Source organism: Oncorhynchus nerka, linkage group LG28 (assembly GCF_034236695.1).
Source record: "Oncorhynchus nerka isolate Pitt River linkage group LG28, Oner_Uvic_2.0, whole genome shotgun sequence".
NCBI classification, from domain to species: Eukaryota; Metazoa; Chordata; class Actinopteri; order Salmoniformes; family Salmonidae; genus Oncorhynchus; species Oncorhynchus nerka.
Genome location: NC_088423.1, coordinates 4,454,409 through 4,472,232, shown reverse-complemented (window position 1 = coordinate 4,472,232; position 17,824 = coordinate 4,454,409). Strand labels below are relative to the sequence as shown.

Below are 17,824 nucleotides of genomic sequence, written 5' to 3'. Positions count from 1 at the left end.
GTGTTTTAGGACCAGTTAGGTGTTCTGCCAATAGGTGTTTCAGGGCCAGTTGGAAGGTGTTCTGCCTATAGGTGTTTCAGGGCCAGTTGGAAGGTGTTCTGCCTATAGGTGTTTCACAGGGCCAGTTGGAAGGTGTTCTACCTATAGGTGTTTTAGGACCAGTTAGGTGTTCTGCCTATAGGTGTTTTAGGGCCAGTTGGAAGGTGTTCTACCTATAGGTGTTTCAGGGCCAGTTGGAAGGTGTTCTACCTATAGGTGTTTCAGGGCCAGTTGGAAGGTGTTCTACCTATAGGTGTTTTAGGACCAGTTAGGTGTTCTGCCTATAGGTGTTTCACAGGGCCAGTTGGAAGGTGTTCTACCTATAGGTGTTTCAGGGCCAGTTGGAAGGTGTTCTACCTATAGGTGTTTTAGGACCAGTTAGGTGTTCTGCCTATAGGTGTTTCACAGGGCCAGTTGGAAGGTGTTCTACCTATAGGTGTTTTAGGACCAGTTAGGTGTTCTGCCTATAGGTGTTTTAGGGCCAGTTGGAAGGTGTTCTGCCTATAGGTGTTTTAGGACCAGTTAGGTGTTCTGCCTATAGGTGTTTCAGGGCCAGTTGGAAGGTGTTCTGCCTATAGGTGTTTCAGGGCCAGTTGGAAGGTGTTCTGCCTATAGGTGTTTCACAGGGCCAGTTGGAAGGTGTTCTACCTATAGGTGTTTCAGGGCCAGTTGGAAGGTGTTCTACCTATAGGTGTTTTAGGACCAGTTAGGTGTTCTGCCTATAGGTGTTTTAGGGCCAGTTGGAAGGTGTTCTACCTATAGGTGTTTCAGGGCCAGTTGGAAGGTGTTCTACCTATAGGTGTTTCAGGGCCAGTTGGAAGGTGTTCTACCTATAGGTGTTTTAGGACCAGTTAGGTGTTCTGCCTATAGGTGTTTTAGGGCCAGTTGGAAGGTGTTCTACCTATAGGTGTTTCAGGGCCAGTTGGAAGGTGTTCTACCTATAGGTGTTTTAGGCCCAGTTAGAAGGTGTTCTACCTATATGTGTTTTAGGGCCAGTTGGAAGGTGTTCTACCTATAGGTGTTTTAGGGCCAGTTAGGTGTTCTGCCTATAGGTGTTCCAGGGCCAGTTGGAAGGTGTTCTACCTATAGGTGTTTTAGGGCCAGTTAGAAGGTGTTCTACCTATAGGTGTTTTAGGGCCAGTTAGAAGGTGTTCTACCTATAGGTAGTTTAGGGCCAGTTAGAAGGTGTTCTACCTATAGGTAGTTTAGGGGCAGTTAGAAGGTGAGCGATATAGAAAATGAGATGCAATGTGTGGGTTTAGAATATGCTGGAGTGGGGTTTGTGAGGAACAGTAGGGGAAGGAGATGGAATGTGAGGATTCAGAATAGGCTGGAGTGGGGCGGTGAGGGACAGTAGTGGAAGGGGAGTGAGAGAGGGATAGAAGAGGGGAGATGTTACAGACGATTATCTTATCTGCATGGCTGTTGCTTCTGATTGGAGTTGGATGGAGAGCGAGATATTAAGGCGCTCAGTGGAAAGCCCGGTTGCTGCCACTGTAAGGCTGACGCTCCTTCTCTCAACTCAGCCATAACACAGACCTGCCCTGGCGCCATGCAACTCCCCCTCGCCCACACACACACACACACACACACACACACACACACACACACACACACACACACACACTGCCGCAGCAGTAGGGAAGCACTTGTGTTATTTAAGAGCAGCCCATGTGAATCTGGGACACTGACACACTGGCCCCTCAGATAGCCACTATGACACTGATACACAGATATTCCCAGGGATAAAGATTAAATTACACTTGATTTAGCATTCTCGGTTTTACCGAAAACCAGCCTTATTTGACAACAGAAGCAGGCTGCCTGTTGAAGTATGTAGCTGCCATGACATTGTCTCACCAACACCCCTACAATGGTTCAATTTGTTGCATTTGCACTGAGCTGCAGTGATTCTGACATGGGATGAAATGTTACATTCAAGAGGAAAGTCCTCCGAGCTCAGATCCGTAGGTGGATATAGTACACACTACATTGAATGATACAAGATATGGCATCATGTGACTTACAATCTGTGCTTTTTTTTTTTTAAACTATTAGTCTTGCTCTGGCCCCCCAATGGTGGAACAAACTCCCTCACGACGCCAGGACAGCGGAGTCAATCACCACCTTCCGGAGACACCTGAAACCCCACCTCTTTAAGGAATACCTAGGATAGGATAAAGTAATCCCCCTTAAAAGATTTAGATGCACTATTGTAAAGTGGCAGTTCCACTGGATGTCATAAGGTGAACGCACCAATTTGTAAGTCGCTCTGGATAAGAGCGTCTGCTAAATGACTTAAATTAAATGTAAATGTAATTATACTGTACCTATTAACGTACATTTAACCATGTTATGTCTCTGTACAGCTGAGAAAAAACCGCACACTTCTCTTGATAGTATTACTGCTCTTTATTAAGCTTTACTTATCAGCCTCAAGGCCTTCGTCTGAGCTCAAATGGGGGTTATTAGAATCCCAAACTTTCTACTCAAGATCATAGAGAGGAAAACTACTGATGCAAAATCACTGGTAAGTGTTCAGGCCAAAGGTGGTCCTATGGAGTTGAATCTCCCATCAGCCAAGGACCCATGAGAAAGTCGCTGCTCCCCTGGGGCCTCATTCTCATGCTGGGCCAAACTCCAAAATCCAGGCCCGGGCCTTGAGAACAGCTCTTATCTAAGGGAAGCACACTGTAGGAATCACAGGCTTCCGACCACCCCCCCCAGCATGGAGTCACGTTTTGTTCATTGGGACTCTGTAGTCGTTCTGCTGCCTCCCTTTTCAGCCCATGCCAAATTAACATTATCTCTATTTTCTCACTTGGCTTCAAAAAACGTGGTGCTGACTGCAGAATATTGTTGGGGTTGTGTTGCTTCATTTGATTAAGCTACTGGCTAGTATATCATGTACTTTCAGTGTACTGGGAATGTTTGTCTCAAGGTTTAGGCTAACTCATTAGTGTATGCCTTAAGACAGACGCCGTTAAAGCAACAGCCTTTGTGTGTGTGTGTGTGTGTTTGTGTGTGTGTGTGTGTGCGGGAAGCAACCAAGGGAAGGTCAGGGGATTTGGGAGTGTTTAGAGATGCAGTATGAAGTTTGTTTTGGACCTTGGCCAGGGCTTCAAGAAGGAAAACAAGCTTGACACACACACACGGTTATATAATGTTGCACATCTGACGTGTGTGTTTTCCACAGGCTGCCCCAACAGTGCAGAGGCAGAGGAGGACAGACAGATGGACTGTATGTATTTGAAGTCACTGGAGGGGTTCGTCACTGTGGTTACATCGGATGGCGACATGATCTTCCTCTCAGAAAACGTCAACAAGTTAATGGGCTTAACACAGGTGAGCAGAAACATTATGTAATCATACATAATGGGGTTGTTTCTTATGTACAATACATCCAGTACTCTTTCCCTGGAGACGGACGGACAGACAGACAGACAGACAGACAGACAGACAGACAGACAGACAGACAGACAGACAGACAGACAGACAGACAGACAGACAGACAGACAGACAGACAGACAGACAGACAGACAGACAGACAGAGGCTGTAGCTGGGGATGTCTCTCATAACCGTGAAATGTCAGCCCTGTCAGAGGCTTGTTTGGCTCAAACACACTATCTACTGTAGCTACGTAGGGCAGAAGGCCTCCAGCCCTCCCTCACTTCTCACACCGTCAGCTTTGTCTACTATATTTCTCACTGCTGGTCTCTCTGATAACCAAGGCTCTCAGAGAACAACAGTCTTCCTAACCTCTTTACTTTGACTGAATGCAGGTGTTACCCGTCTCTTTGGTTTGGCTGATGTGGTGTTACCACAATGTAACAAAGGTTTGGCCCTGTCTGTGTTCTTGCTGGCATAACACCATATGTGTGTCTCTACAGGTGGAGTTGACCGGACAAAGCATCTTTGACTTCACCCACCCCTGCGACCACGACGAGATTCGCGAGAACCTCAATCTGAAAACCGGTAATTATTCTCTCTGTCCACGTGAAAGAGTTAGGGTTAAGGTTAGGGTTAGTGTTAGGGTTAGATAATAATAATACGAGATAGGAGCACAGCACAGTGTCTCTCTGAGTTAGGGTTAGGGTCAGGGTTAGATGACAATACGAGACAATAGAGGAGCACAGCAGTGTGTGTCTCTGAGACACTGAATTAGATACACACATGCTCTGCACATGGAATGTTCTATAGTATAATATATACAGTGCCTTTGGAAAGTATTCAGACCCCTTGACCTTTTCCGCATTTTGTAGGGTTACATTCTTATTCTAAAATGTATCAAATATGTTTTTTTACTCATGAATATACACACAATCCCCTATGACAAAGCAAAAAACAGTTTTTTTGAATTTTCTTCAAATTTTTAAAAACCTAAAAAACTGTAATATCACATTTACATAGTAAGTATTCAGACCCTTTACTCAGTACTTCGTTGACGCACCTTTGGCAGTGATTACAGCCTCAAGTTTTCCTGGGTATGACACTACAAGCTTGACACTCCTGTATTTGGGGAGTTTGTCCCATTCTTCTCTGCAGATCCTCTCAATCTCTGTCAGGTTGGATGGCGAGAATTGCTGCACAGTTACTTTCAGGTCTCTCTAGAGATGTTAGATTGGATTCAAGTCCGGGCTCAAGGACATTCAGAGACTTGTCCTGAAGCCACTCCTGCGTTGTCATGGCTGTGTATTTCGGGTCATTGTCCTTTTGGAAGAGGAACCATTGCCCCAATCTGAGGATCTGAGCGCTCTGGAGCAGGTTTCAATCAAGGATCTCGCTGTACTTTGCTCCGTTCATCTTTTCCCCAATCCTGACTAGTCTCCCAGTCCCTGCCGCTGAAAAACATCCCCACAGTATGATGCTGTCACGTGACGCTTGGCATTCAAGCTAACGAGTTCAATCTTGGTTTCGTCAGATCAGAGAATCTTGTTTCTCATGGTCTGAGAGTGTTTAGTTGCCTTTTGGCAAACTCCAAGTGGGCTGTCATGTCCCTTTTACTGAGGAGTCGCTTCCGTCTGGCCACTCTAACATAAAGTTCTGATTGGTGGAGTGCTACAGAGACCTTCTGGAAGGTTCAGGAAGGTTCTCCCATCTCCACAGAGGAAGTCTAGAGTTCTGTCAGATTGACCATTGAGTTCTTCGTCACCTCCCTGACTAAGGCCCTTCTCCTCCGATTGCTCAGTTTGGCCGGGCGGCCAGCTCTAGGAAGAGTCTTGGTGGTTCCAAACTTCTTACATTGAAGAATGATGGGAGGCCACTGTGTTCTTAGGGACCTTCAACACTGCATAATATTTTGGGTACCCTTCCCCAGATCTGTACCTCGACACAATCCTGTCTCCAAGCTCTACGGACAATTCCTTCAACCTCATGGCTTGGTTTTTACTCTGACATGCACTGTCAACTGTGGGACCTTATATAGACAGGTGTGTGGCTTTCCAAATCATGTCCAATCAATTTAATTTACCACAGGTGGACTCCAATCAAGTTGTAGAAACATCTCAAGGATGATCAATGGAAACAGGATGCACCTGAGCTCAATATCAAGTCTCATAGCAAAGGGTCTGAATACTTATGTAAATAAGGTTAGGGCTGTCTTCAAGGCAAAGGGTGGCTACTTTGAAGAATCTCAAATGTAAAATATATTTTGATTTGTTTAACACTTTTTTGGTTACTACATGATTCCATATGTGTTATTTCATAGTTTTGATGTCTTCACTATTTTTCTACAATGTAGAAAATAGTCAAATAAAGAAAATCATTGAGTGGGTGTGTCCAAAGTTTTGACTGGTACTTTATATATATATATATATAGTGTATATTGATGTATATTGATTATATATCAATGTGTATAGTGTATATTGATGTGTATATTGTTGTATATTGATGTGTTGATGTGTATATTGATGTATATTATGTATATTTATGTGTGTAGTGTATATTGATGTCTATAGTGTTTATTGATATCTATTAATGTGTATATGTATGTATATTGATGTGTATACTGATGTGTATTGTACATATTGACATATATATTGATGTGTATAGTGTATATTGATATGTATGTATGTGTATATTGATGTGTATATTGTGAATCGATATGTATACAGGGCTAATCTGTAAAAGAGACCTTATTCTCAGCATGACTCCCTGTCGAAAAAAGCTGACATAAGTATCTGGAGGTCCTAATGCGTTACGTAGAAGTTGTAAAATTGCACACACAACGAATAATTAACATAACTTCAAGTTCCAGGCTATAAACACTACTCCACTACCCTCTGGACACTTGTCATTGGACAATAAACAGCTATATAATGACGTAATAACACTAAATTAACAGCTATATAATGACGTAATAAGACTGAATTAACAGCTATATAATGACGTAATAACACTACATTAACAGCTATATAATGACGTAATAACACTAAATTAACAGCTATATAATGACATAATTACACTAAATTAACAGCTATATAATGACGTAATAACACTAAATTAACAGCTATATAATGACGTAATTACACTAAATTAACAGCTATATAATGACGTAATAACACTAAATTAAAAGCTATAACATGAGATAATAACACTACATGAACAGCTTCCTCGGCCATGGCTTGTGTGCTATGCTAAGAGTAAATAATGATGATAGAAATAACATTCTGGACACACTGACTCTTTCCATGCTTCTCTCTCCCCAAGTTGTCCTCTAATATCTCCAGTTGTCCTCTAATCTCCCCAGTGTTTGTTGCTATTTGAATCAATTTCTCTCGTTCCAGGGCGGGCCACACCAAAGTGGTCAGACAAGGAGCCTAGTAGGCCGACTCCTCAGGCCCCTTCCTGGGACTGTTGATAGAGGGGTGGGCGGCATGGGGGACCAAAGGAGGATGGTAAGGTTGGTGGAAGTGCGGGCGCTGCTGTTGTGTCCACACGTACTGCCAGCCATGCCAGACCTTTCCCTGGCGCCACCCCCGTCATGGGACCCCCTTTAACACTCCTTATTAGCTGGACCCATATGGCTCTGTCTTGCTCCACGGCTAGCGGCCAGTGTCTGAGGGCTGAACTCTCACTTTGTGATGTAATGGTTTGGCTGCAGACTGTGGCGAATTTAGTATTTACACGTTTATTAGGATCCCCATTAGTTAGTGCTGAAGCAGCAGCTGCTCTTCCTGGGGTCCACACAAAACCTAAAACATGACATAATACAGAACATTAACAGACAAGAACATCATGACAGAACTATATACATTTTAAATAATAATACAAACTTTCATACATGTATGCCTTCAAAATCATGTTATTCAGACGCTACTGAATGCAAGTGCAACACACAACAACAGAAATGGAAATGCAATAACAAGGAGTGTTAAAAAAAGAGTCTGTGTAAAGATGATGTCACCACTGACAGCTTTACGATCAGCCCTTTTGGACTGAGTTGCTGCTCCAGATATGTCAGAAACATGGGGCAGAGTCCTTTGTGTGCTTGCATGCACGTTCGTGGGACAGAGAGGAGTGGAAGAAACCGAAACCTTGACCTCACACAAAAACTGTGATATCGCAAGCATGCGATTGGAAAATGAAGGTGAAGAAAATCTGTGTATGTTTGTTCACAGGTACTGGGACAAAGGGGAAAGCCTTCAGCACTGAGAGAGACTTCTTCATGAGGATGAAGTGCACAGTGACAAACCGTGGACGCACTGTCAACCTGAAATCAGCCAGCTGGAAGGTGAGTCCATGGAATTAACAGAAGATGCCAAGATCACTGCCATCACTACTCATGAACAACCCTCTACTTGGCTTGTTTAATATTGATTGTAAATTCTGTTTTGCATTGTTTATTCAGAATAGGACCGTACTGCATCATTGAGATGATATCAGATGTTACAGATAATAGTTCTTATATAAAATAATGTTGATATAATTGTTTCTCCTCTGCTTTCTTAGGTTCTGCACTGCACGGGCCACCTCAAGGTGTACAACAGCTGCGCCCCTCATGGGCTGTGTGGTTCAAGGAGCCTCCTCTCACCTGCCTGCTGATGATGTGTGAGCCCATCCCCCACCCCTCCAACATCGACACACCCCTGGACAGCAAGACCTTCCTGAGCCGTCACAGCATGGATATGAAGTTCACCTACTGTGACGACAGGTAACGCACACTGTCAGATAAATACACACACACTAACACATGCTCCCACCAGGGACACACAGCTCACCTACAGGACTATAATGACGCGTAGCACACACAAACAGTCTCACATACTCACACACACACACACACACACACACACGCACACGCACACACGCAGACACACACACACACTGGCAGAAGGGACGGAAAGTTAGCTTACAGTACAGTAACAGCAGGGAACACACACAAACCATCTCACATACTCACACATAGGCATACACTCCCTCTCTATACTGTATATGCATAGAAACATCCTCATATACAGTTGAAGTCGGAAGTGTACATATACCTTAGCCAAATACTTTTAAACTCAGCTGTTCACAAATCCTGACATTTAATCAGAGTAAAAACCCCACAACATGATGCTGCCAGCCCCGTGCTTCACGGTTGGGATGGTGTTCTTCGGCTTGCAGGCCTCCCCATTTTTCCTCCAAACATAAAGATGGTCATTATGGTCAAACAGTTCTATTATTGTTTCATCAGACCAGAGAGGACATTTCTCCAAAAAGTACGATCTTTGTCCCCATGTCCAGTTGCAAACCGTAGTCTGGCTTTTTTTATCATGGTTTTGGAGCAGTGGCTTCTTCCTTGCTGAGCGGCCTTTCAGGTTATGTCAATATATACCTCATTTTACTGTGGATATAGATACTTTTGTACCTGTTTCGTTCAGCATCTTCACAAGGTCCTTTGCTGTAATTTTGGGATTGATTTGCACTTTTCGCACCAAAGTACGTTCATCTCTAGGAGACAGAATGCTTCTCCTTCCTGAGCGGTATGATGGCTGCCTGGTCCCATGGTGTTTATATTTGCGTAATATTGTTTGTACAGATGAACGTGGGACCTTCAGGCATTTGGAAATTGCTCCCAAGGATGAACCAGACTTGTGGAGGTCTACAATTTTTTCTGAGGCCTTGGCTGATTTATTTTAATTTCCCCATGATGTCAAGCAAAGAGGCACTGAGTTTGAAGGTAGGCCTTGAAATACATCCACAGGTACACCTCCAATTGACTCAAATGATGTCAATTAGCCTATCAAAAGCTTCTAAAGCCATGACATCATTTTCTGGAATTTTCCAAGCTGTTTAAAGGCACAGTCAACTTAGTGTCAACTTAGTGTATGTTAACTTCTGACCCACTGGAATTGTGATACATTGGGTTATAAGTGAAATAATCTGTCTGTAAACAATTGTTGGAAATATATTACTTGTGTCATGCACAAGTTGCCAGAACTATAGTTTGTTAACAATAAATGTGTGGATTGGTTGAAAAACAAGACTCATCAACTGTACATATTCATGCATAAAGTACCTTCTCATACAGACATATATGATCACAGACTCACATTTATATTGTAAATCGTAAACAGCAGCAGGCTGGTAAAACCCAAAATCAAGTGCTGTCACTGAACGACAAATTACGCAAACTTACACACACACAAGCATGCAAACAAGCCGGGATAATGATCTGCTGACTGAACCCGTTTGGTTTGGCAGGACCAGAGAGAGAAAACATCAAGAATGACTTGCATCGCACGACATCATCAAAGAGTGCCAGAGGTTACCCACAACATGTTCTCTGGGCACTTCACACAAAGGGAGCGCTATGCACCCATCACCACTGCAACCAAAGCAGCATGTCACCATGACAACTGTGACAATAATGACAAGTCCAAGTCCTACCATCAAGTCCCTGTGATGATCGATGTCCCCGTTAGGAGTGTCTGCTGTCCCCTCTGGGCCAACTGCATCACAGACACGGCAGCCATCTTAGAGCCAATGTCTCGCCGGTAGAGAAAAACATTCCATCCTCCTAGCTGCTAGTGCTAAAAACCACACCGGTCGGGTTCGGCTGTAATCTGATCAAGCGCTCATGCAAAGACAAAAGATTTCTTCTGAGAACAGAGTGTACCTTCCTGTGAAACAGAGGCCCCTTTTTACTTTTCTCAAATGTTGTATTTATTTCATCCTTGCACAAATCGACTTCAATTACGCAAATGAGGCGACAGCCCATGATGCCTTGCGTACGTCATTATGCTCATTAGTGGTCATGGTTGATGTTCCCAACTGGCACAGCACGGGTTGCCCTTGGACCGCCCGTGAGGAGAGGAGAAAGGCTGGAAGGAAGAGAAGGAACTCAGAAATGTTCATGTAATGTTGGTTTAAACTTCAATGTAACTTTCCGTCTTGGGTCTCAACAGATTTTGAACCATTGCACCTGCATGGATAAGAAAATGATTGAGGCTACTTTGATTGAGGCTACTTGGCCCATAAGCTTGCAATTATCATTATTACTGTTTTTTCATTATGGAAACTATGTGTTAATCTGGGGTCTACATCGTTGTTTTAACTTTTTAAGAAATGTCTATGATTTTATATTAAGTACCTATGATTGAGGTCCACCAGCTGTTTTTCTTACTCAAGGTTGAGTTACCTAACTGTATTTCAGCAGTGGTGCTTTAGCTGGGATTAACTAACAGCTCAGGTTTTCAGAGCCTTGATTTGTAAAAACACAAAAAATCCCTATTCATCTGTTTGAAGATTATGCAGGCATCATTGGGAGAGTAGAGCTCTCTACTGTACTTAACACCCAAATCCACCTCACGCAAAGATAAAAACACATTGAAACCACATCACTCAATCACATAAACAACACAACCGGTGTGTGGGTGTAAAGCAGTGAGGAATGACTTATTTGTGCTCCAGTCTGGCTGGCAGATTGACTGGCTGGCTGGCTGGCAGGTTTGCTGACTGACTGGCTGGAAGGCTGGCTGGCTGGCTGGCTGGTAGACGTCAATTCAACATTTATTACCTGTTGGTTCAACAGAATTCCATTGAAAAGACGTGGAAGCAACTTTGATGCAATGGGTAATGGGGTAATGCTCTAGGAGTCACATGTTACCTACCTATCTGATCCGTATTATTGTTTTGGTAGAGAGGCTGGGGTAGAGGAGAGGCTGGGGTAGAGGAGAGGCTGGGGTAGAGGAGAGACTGGGGTAGAGGAGAGGCTGGGGTAGAGGAGAGACTGGGGTAGAGGAGAGGCTGGGGTAGAGGAGAGGCTGGGGTAGAGGAGAGCTGGGGTAGAGGAGAGACTGGGGTAGAGGACAGGCTGGGGTAGAGGGGAGGCTGGGGTAGAGGAGAGGCTGGGGTAGAGGGGAGGCTGGGGTAGAGGAGAGGCTGGGGTAGAGGGGAGGCTGGGGTAGAGGAGAGGCTGGGGTAGAGGAGAGGCTGGGGTAGAGGAGAGGCTGGGGTAGAGGGGAGGCTGGGGTAGAGGGGAGGCTGGGGTAGAGGAGAGGCTGGTAGAGGGGAGGCTGGGGTAGAGGAGAGGCTGGGGTAGAGGAGAGACTGGGGTAGAGGAGAGGCTGGGGTAGAGGAGAGGCTCTGGTAGAGGGGAGACTGGGGTAGAGGAGAGGCTCTGGTAGAGGAGGTAGAGGAGAGACTGGGGTAGAGGAGGTAGAGGAGAGGCTCTGGTAGAGGAGAGACTGGGGTAGAGGAGAGGCTGGGGTAGAGGAGAGGCTCTGGTAGAGGAGGTAGAGGAGAGACTGGGGTAGAGGAGGTAGAGGAGAGGCTCTGGTAGAGGAGAGACTGGGGTAGAGGAGAGGCTGGGGTAGAGGAGAGGCTGGGGTAGAGGAGAGGCTGGGGTAGAGGAGAGACTGGGGTAGAGGAGAGACTGGTAGAGGAGAGACTGGTAGAGGGGAGACTGGGGTAGAGGAGAGGCTGGGGTAGAGGAGAGACTGGGGTAGAGGAGAGGCTCTGGTAGAGGGGAGAATGGGGTAGAGGAGAGGCTCTGGTAGAGGAGGTAGAGGAGAGACTGGGGTAGAGGAGGTAGAGGAGAGGCTCTGGTAGAGGAGAGACTGGGGTAGAGGAGAGGCTGGGGTAGAGGAGAGGCTCTGGTAGAGGAGGTAGAGGAGAGACTGGGGTAGAGGAGGTAGAGGAGAGGCTCTGGTAGAGGAGAGACTGGGGTAGAGGAGAGGCTGGGGTAGAGGAGAGGCTCTGGTAGAGGAGAGAGGTAGAGGAGAGACTGGGGTAGAGGAGGCTGGGGTAGAGGAGAGACTGGGGTAGAGGAGAGGCTGGGGTAGAGGAGAGACTGGGGTAGAGGAGAGACTGGGGTAGAGGAGAGACTGGGGTAGAGGAGAGGCTGGGGTAGAGGAGAGACTGGGGTAGAGGAGAGACTGGGGTAGAGGAGAGGCTGGGGTAGAGGGGAGGCTGGGGTAGAGGAGAGGCTGGGGTAGAGGGGAGGCTGGGGTAGAGGAGAGGCTGGGGTAGAGGGGAGGCTGGGGTAGAGGAGAGGCTGGGGTAGAGGAGAGGCTGGGGTAGAGGGAGACTGGGGTAGAGGGGAGGCTGGGGTAGAGGAGGCTGGTAGAGGGGAGACTGGGGTAGAGGGGAGGCTGGGGTAGAGGAGAGGCTGGGGTAGAGGAGAGACTGGGGTAGAGGAGAGGCTGGGGTAGAGGAGAGGCTCTGGTAGAGGGGAGACTGGGGTAGAGGAGAGGCTCTGGTAGAGGAGTAGAGGAGAGACTGGGGTAGAGGAGGAGGAGAGGCTCTGGTAGAGGAGAGACTGGGGTAGAGGAGAGGCTGGGGTAGAGGAGAGGCTCTGGTAGAGGAGGTAGAGGAGAGACTGGGGTAGAGGAGGTAGAGGAGAGGCTCTGGTAGAGGAGAGACTGGGGTAGAGGAGAGGCTGGGGTAGAGGAGAGGCTGGGGTAGAGGAGAGGCTGGGGTAGAGGAGAGGCTGGGGTAGAGGAGAGACTGGGGTAGAGGAGAGACTGGTAGAGGAGAGACTGGTAGAGGGGAGACTGGGGTAGAGGAGAGGCTGGGGTAGAGGAGAGACTGGGGTAGAGGAGAGGCTCTGGTAGAGGGGAGACTGGGGTAGAGGAGAGGCTCTGGTAGAGGAGGTAGAGGAGAGACTGGGGTAGAGGAGGTAGAGGAGAGGCTCTGGTAGAGGAGAGACTGGGGTAGAGGAGAGGCTGGGGTAGAGGAGAGGCTCTGGTAGAGGAGGTAGAGGAGAGACTGGGGTAGAGGAGGTAGAGGAGAGGCTCTGGTAGAGGAGAGACTGGGGTAGAGGAGAGGCTGGGGTAGAGGAGAGGCTGGGGTAGAGGAGAGGCTGGGGTAGAGGAGAGACTGGTAGAGGAGAGACTGGTAGAGGAGAGACTGGTAGAGGGGAGACTGGGGTAGAGGAGAGGCTGGGGTAGAGGAGAGACTGGGGTAGAGGAGAGGCTCTGGTAGAGGGGAGACTGGGGTAGAGGAGAGGCTCTGGTAGAGGAGGTAGAGGAGAGACTGGGGTAGAGGAGGTAGAGGAGAGGCTCTGGTAGAGGAGAGACTGGGGTAGAGGAGAGGCTGGGGTAGAGGAGAGGCTCTGGTAGAGGAGGTAGAGGAGAGACTGGGGTAGAGGAGGTAGAGGAGAGGCTCTGGTAGAGGAGAGACTGGGGTAGAGGAGAGGCTGGGGTAGAGGAGAGGCTCTGGTAGAGGAGAGGCTGGGGTAGAGGAGAGACTGGGGTAGAGGAGAGGCTCTGGTAGAGGAGAGACTGGGGTAGAGGGGAAAGGCTGTGGTAGAGGAGAAAGGCTGTGGTAGAGGAGGTAGAGGAGAGACTGTGGTAGAGGGGAGACTGGGGTAGAGGAGAGGCTCTGGTAGAGGGGAGACTGGGGTAGAGGAGAGGCTCTGGTAGAGGAGAGGCTCTGGTAGAGGAGAGGCTCTGGTAGAGGAGAGGCTCTGGTAGAGGAGAGCCTGGGGTAGAGGAGAGGCTGGGGTAGAGGAGAGGCTCTGGTAGAGGAGGTAGAGGAGAGACTGGGGTAGAGGAGGTAGAGGAGAGGCTCTGGTAGAGGAGAGACTGGGGTAGAGGAGAGGCTGGGGTAGAGGAGAGGCTGGGGTAGAGGAGAGGCTGGGGTAGAGAGAGGTTGGGGTAGAGGAGAGACTGGTAGAGGAGAGACTGGTAGAGGGGAGACTGGGGTAGAGGAGAGGCTGGGGTAGAGGAGAGACTGGGGTAGAGGAGAGGCTCTGGTAGAGGGGAGACTGGGGTAGAGGAGAGGCTCTAGAGGAGGTAGAGGAGAGACTGGGGTAGAGGAGGTAGAGGAGAGGCTCTGGTAGAGGAGAGACTGGGGTAGAGGAGAGGCTGGGGTAGAGGAGAGGCTCTGGTAGAGGAGGTAGAGGAGAGACTGGGGTAGAGGAGGTAGAGGAGAGGCTCTGGTAGAGGAGAGACTGGGGTAGAGGAGAGGCTGGGGTAGAGGAGAGGCTGGGGTAGAGGAGAGGCTGGGGTAGAGGAGAGACTGGTAGAGGAGAGACTGGTAGAGGAGAGACTGGTAGAGGGGAGACTGGGGTAGAGGAGAGGCTGGGGTAGAGGAGAGACTGGGGTAGAGGAGAGGCTCTGGTAGAGGGGAGACTGGGGTAGAGGAGGTAGAGGAGAGGCTCTGGTAGAGGAGAGACTGGGGTAGAGGAGAGGCTCTGGTAGAGGAGGTAGAGGAGAGACTGGGGTAGAGGAGGTAGAGGAGAGACTGGGGTAGAGGAGAGGCTGGGGTAGAGGAGAGGCTGGGGTAGAGGAGAGGCTGGGGTAGAGGAGAGGCTGGGGTAGAGGAGAGACTGGGGTAGAGGAGAGGCTCTGGTAGAGGAGAGACTGGGGTAGAGGGGAAAGGCTGTGGTAGAGGAGAAAGGCTGTGGTAGAGGAGGTAGAGGAGAGACTGGTAGAGGGGAGACTGGGGTAGAGGAGAGGCTCTGGTAGAGGGGAGACTGGGGTAGAGGAGAGGCTCTGGTAGAGGAGAGGCTCTGGTAGAGGAGAGGCTCTGGTAGAGGAGAGGCTCTGGTAGAGGAGAGGCTGGGGTAGAGGAGAGGCTGGGGTAGAGGAGAGGCTGGGGTAGAGGAGAGGCTCTGGTAGAGGAGAGGCTCTGGTAGAGGAGAGGCTCTGGTAGAGGAGAGGCTCTGGTAGAGGAGAGGCTGGGGTAGAGGAGAGGCTGGGGTAGAGGAGAGGCTGGGGTAGAGGAGGTAGAGGAGAGACTGGGGTAGAGGAGGTAGGAGAGGCTCTGGTAGAGGAGAGACTGGGGTAGAGGAGAGGCTGGGGTAGAGGAGAGGCTGGGGTAGAGGAGAGGCTGGGGTAGAGGAGAGGCTGGGGTAGAGGAGAGGCTGGGGTAGAGGAGAGACTGGTAGAGGAGAGACTGGTAGAGGGAGACTGGGGTAGAGGAGAGGCTGGGGTAGAGGAGAGACTGGGGTAGAGGAGAGGCTCTGGTAGAGGGGAGACTGGGGTAGAGGAGAGGCTCTGGTAGAGGAGGTAGAGGAGAGACTGGGGTAGAGGAGGTAGAGGAGAGGCTCTGGTAGAGGAGAGACTGGGGTAGAGGAGAGGCTGGGGTAGAGGAGAGGCTCTGGTAGAGGAGGTAGAGGAGAGACTGGGTAGAGGAGGAGAGACTGGGGTAGAGGAGAGACTGGGGTAGAGGAGAGGCTGGGGTAGAGGAGAGGCTGGGGTAGAGGAGAGGCTGGGGTAGAGGAGAGACTGGTAGAGGAGAGACTGGTAGAGGGGAGACTGGGGTAGAGGAGAGGCTGGGGTAGAGGAGAGACTGGGGTAGAGGAGAGGCTCTGGTAGAGGGGAGACTGGGGTAGAGGAGAGGCTCTGGTAGAGGAGAGGAGAGACTGGGGTAGAGGAGGTAGAGGAGAGGCTCTGGTAGAGGAGAGACTGGGGTAGAGGAGAGGCTGGGGTAGAGGAGAGGCTCTGGTAGAGGAGGTAGAGGAGAGACTGGGGTAGAGGAGGTAGAGAGAGACTGGGGTAGAGGAGAGGCTGGGGTAGAGGAGAGGCTGGGGTAGAGGAGAGGCTGGGGTAGAGGAGAGGCTGGGGTAGAGGAGAGACTGGGGTAGAGGAGAGGCTCTGGTAGAGGAGAGACTGGGGTAGAGGAAAGGCTGTGGTAGAGGAGAAAGGCTGGTAGAGGAGGTAGAGGAGAGACTGTGGTAGAGGGAGACTGGGGTAGAGGAGAGGCTGTGGTAGAGGGGAGACTGGGGTAGAGAGAGGCTCTGGTAGAGGAGAGGCTCTGGTAGAGGAGAGGCTCTGGTAGAGGAGAGGCTCTGGTAGAGGAGAGGCTGGGGTAGAGGAGAGGCTGGGGTAGAGGAGAGGCTCTGGTAGAGGAGAGGCTCTGGTAGAGGGGAGACTGGGGTAGAGGAGAGGCTCTGGTAGAGGAGGTAGAGGAGAGACTGGGGTAGAGGAGGTAGAGGAGAGGCTCTGGTAGAGGAGAGACTGGGGTAGAGGAGAGGCTGGGGTAGAGGAGAGGCTCTGGTAGAGGAGGTAGAGGAGAGACTGGGGTAGAGGAGGTAGAGGAGAGGCTCTGGTAGAGGAGAGACTGGGGTAGAGGAGAGGCTGGGGTAGAGGAGAGGCTGGGGTAGAGGAGAGGCTGGGGTAGAGGAGAGACTGGTAGAGGAGAGACTGGTAGAGAGAGACTGGTAGAGGGGAGACTGGGGTAGAGGAGAGGCTGGGGTAGAGGAGAGACTGGGGTAGAGGAGAGGCTCTGGTAGAGGGGAGACTGGGGTAGAGGAGAGGCTCTGGTAGAGGAGGTAGAGGAGAGACTGGGGTAGAGGAGGTAGAGGAGAGGCTCTGGTAGAGGAGAGACTGGGGTAGAGGAGAGGCTGGGGTAGAGGAGAGGCTCTGGTAGAGGAGGTAGAGGAGAGACTGGGGTAGAGGAGGTAGAGGAGAGGCTCTGGTAGAGGAGAGACTGGGGTAGAGGAGAGGCTGGGGTAGAGGAGAGGCTGGGGTAGAGGAGAGACTGGGGTAGAGGAGAGGCTCTGGTAGAGGAGAGACTGGGGTAGAGGGGAAAGGCTGTGGTAGAGGAGAAAGGCTGTGGTAGAGGAGGTAGAGGAGAGACTGTGGTAGAGGAGAGACTGGGGTAGAGGAGAGGCTCTGGTAGAGGAGAGGCTGGGGTAGAGGAGAGGCTGGGGTAGAGGAGAGGCTGGGGTAGAGGAGAGGTTGGGGTAGAGGAGAGACTGGTAGAGGAGAGACTGGTAGAGGGAGACTGGGGTAGAGGAGAGGCTGGGGTAGAGGAGAGACTGGGGTAGAGGAGAGGCTCTGGTAGAGGGGAGACTGGGGTAGAGGAGAGGCTCTGGTAGAGGAGGTAGAGGAGAGACTGGGGTAGAGGAGGTAGAGGAGAGGCTCTGGTAGAGGAGAGACTGGGGTAGAGGAGAGGCTGGGGTAGAGGAGAGGCTCTGGTAGAGGAGGTAGAGGAGAGACTGGGGTAGAGGAGGTAGAGGAGAGGCTCTGGTAGAGGAGAGACTGGGGTAGAGGAGAGGCTGGGGTAGAGGAGAGGCTGGGGTAGAGGAGAGGCTGGGGTAGAGGAGAGGCTGGGGTAGAGGAGAGACTGGTAGAGGAGAGACTGGTAGAGGGGAGACTGGGGTAGAGGAGAGGCTGGGGTAGAGGAGAGACTGGGGTAGAGGAGAGGCTCTGGTAGAGGGGAGACTGGGGTAGAGGAGAGGCTCTGGTAGAGGAGGTAGAGGAGAGACTGGGGTAGAGGAGGTAGAGGAGAGGCTCTGGTAGAGGAGAGACTGGGGTAGAGGAGAGGCTGGGGTAGAGGAGAGGCTCTGGTAGAGGAGGTAGAGGAGAGACTGGGGTAGAGGAGGTAGAGGAGAGGCTCTGGTAGAGG

At 49.8% G+C, this 17,824-nt stretch overlaps 1 protein-coding gene across 1 annotated transcript in view; it reads left to right on the top strand.

Moving 5' to 3' along the window:
- LOC115119233 (endothelial PAS domain-containing protein 1-like) overlaps window positions 1–17,824 on the top strand; it is a 97,658-nt gene that overhangs the window by 38,885 nt on the left and 40,949 nt on the right. Inside the window, 5 exon segments of the mRNA XM_065012605.1 lie at window positions 3,236–3,384; window positions 3,931–4,015; window positions 7,660–7,772; window positions 7,991–8,051; window positions 8,054–8,192. Of these exon segments, the coding sequence (XP_064868677.1) occupies window positions 3,236–3,384; window positions 3,931–4,015; window positions 7,660–7,772; window positions 7,991–8,051; window positions 8,054–8,192 (547 nt within the window).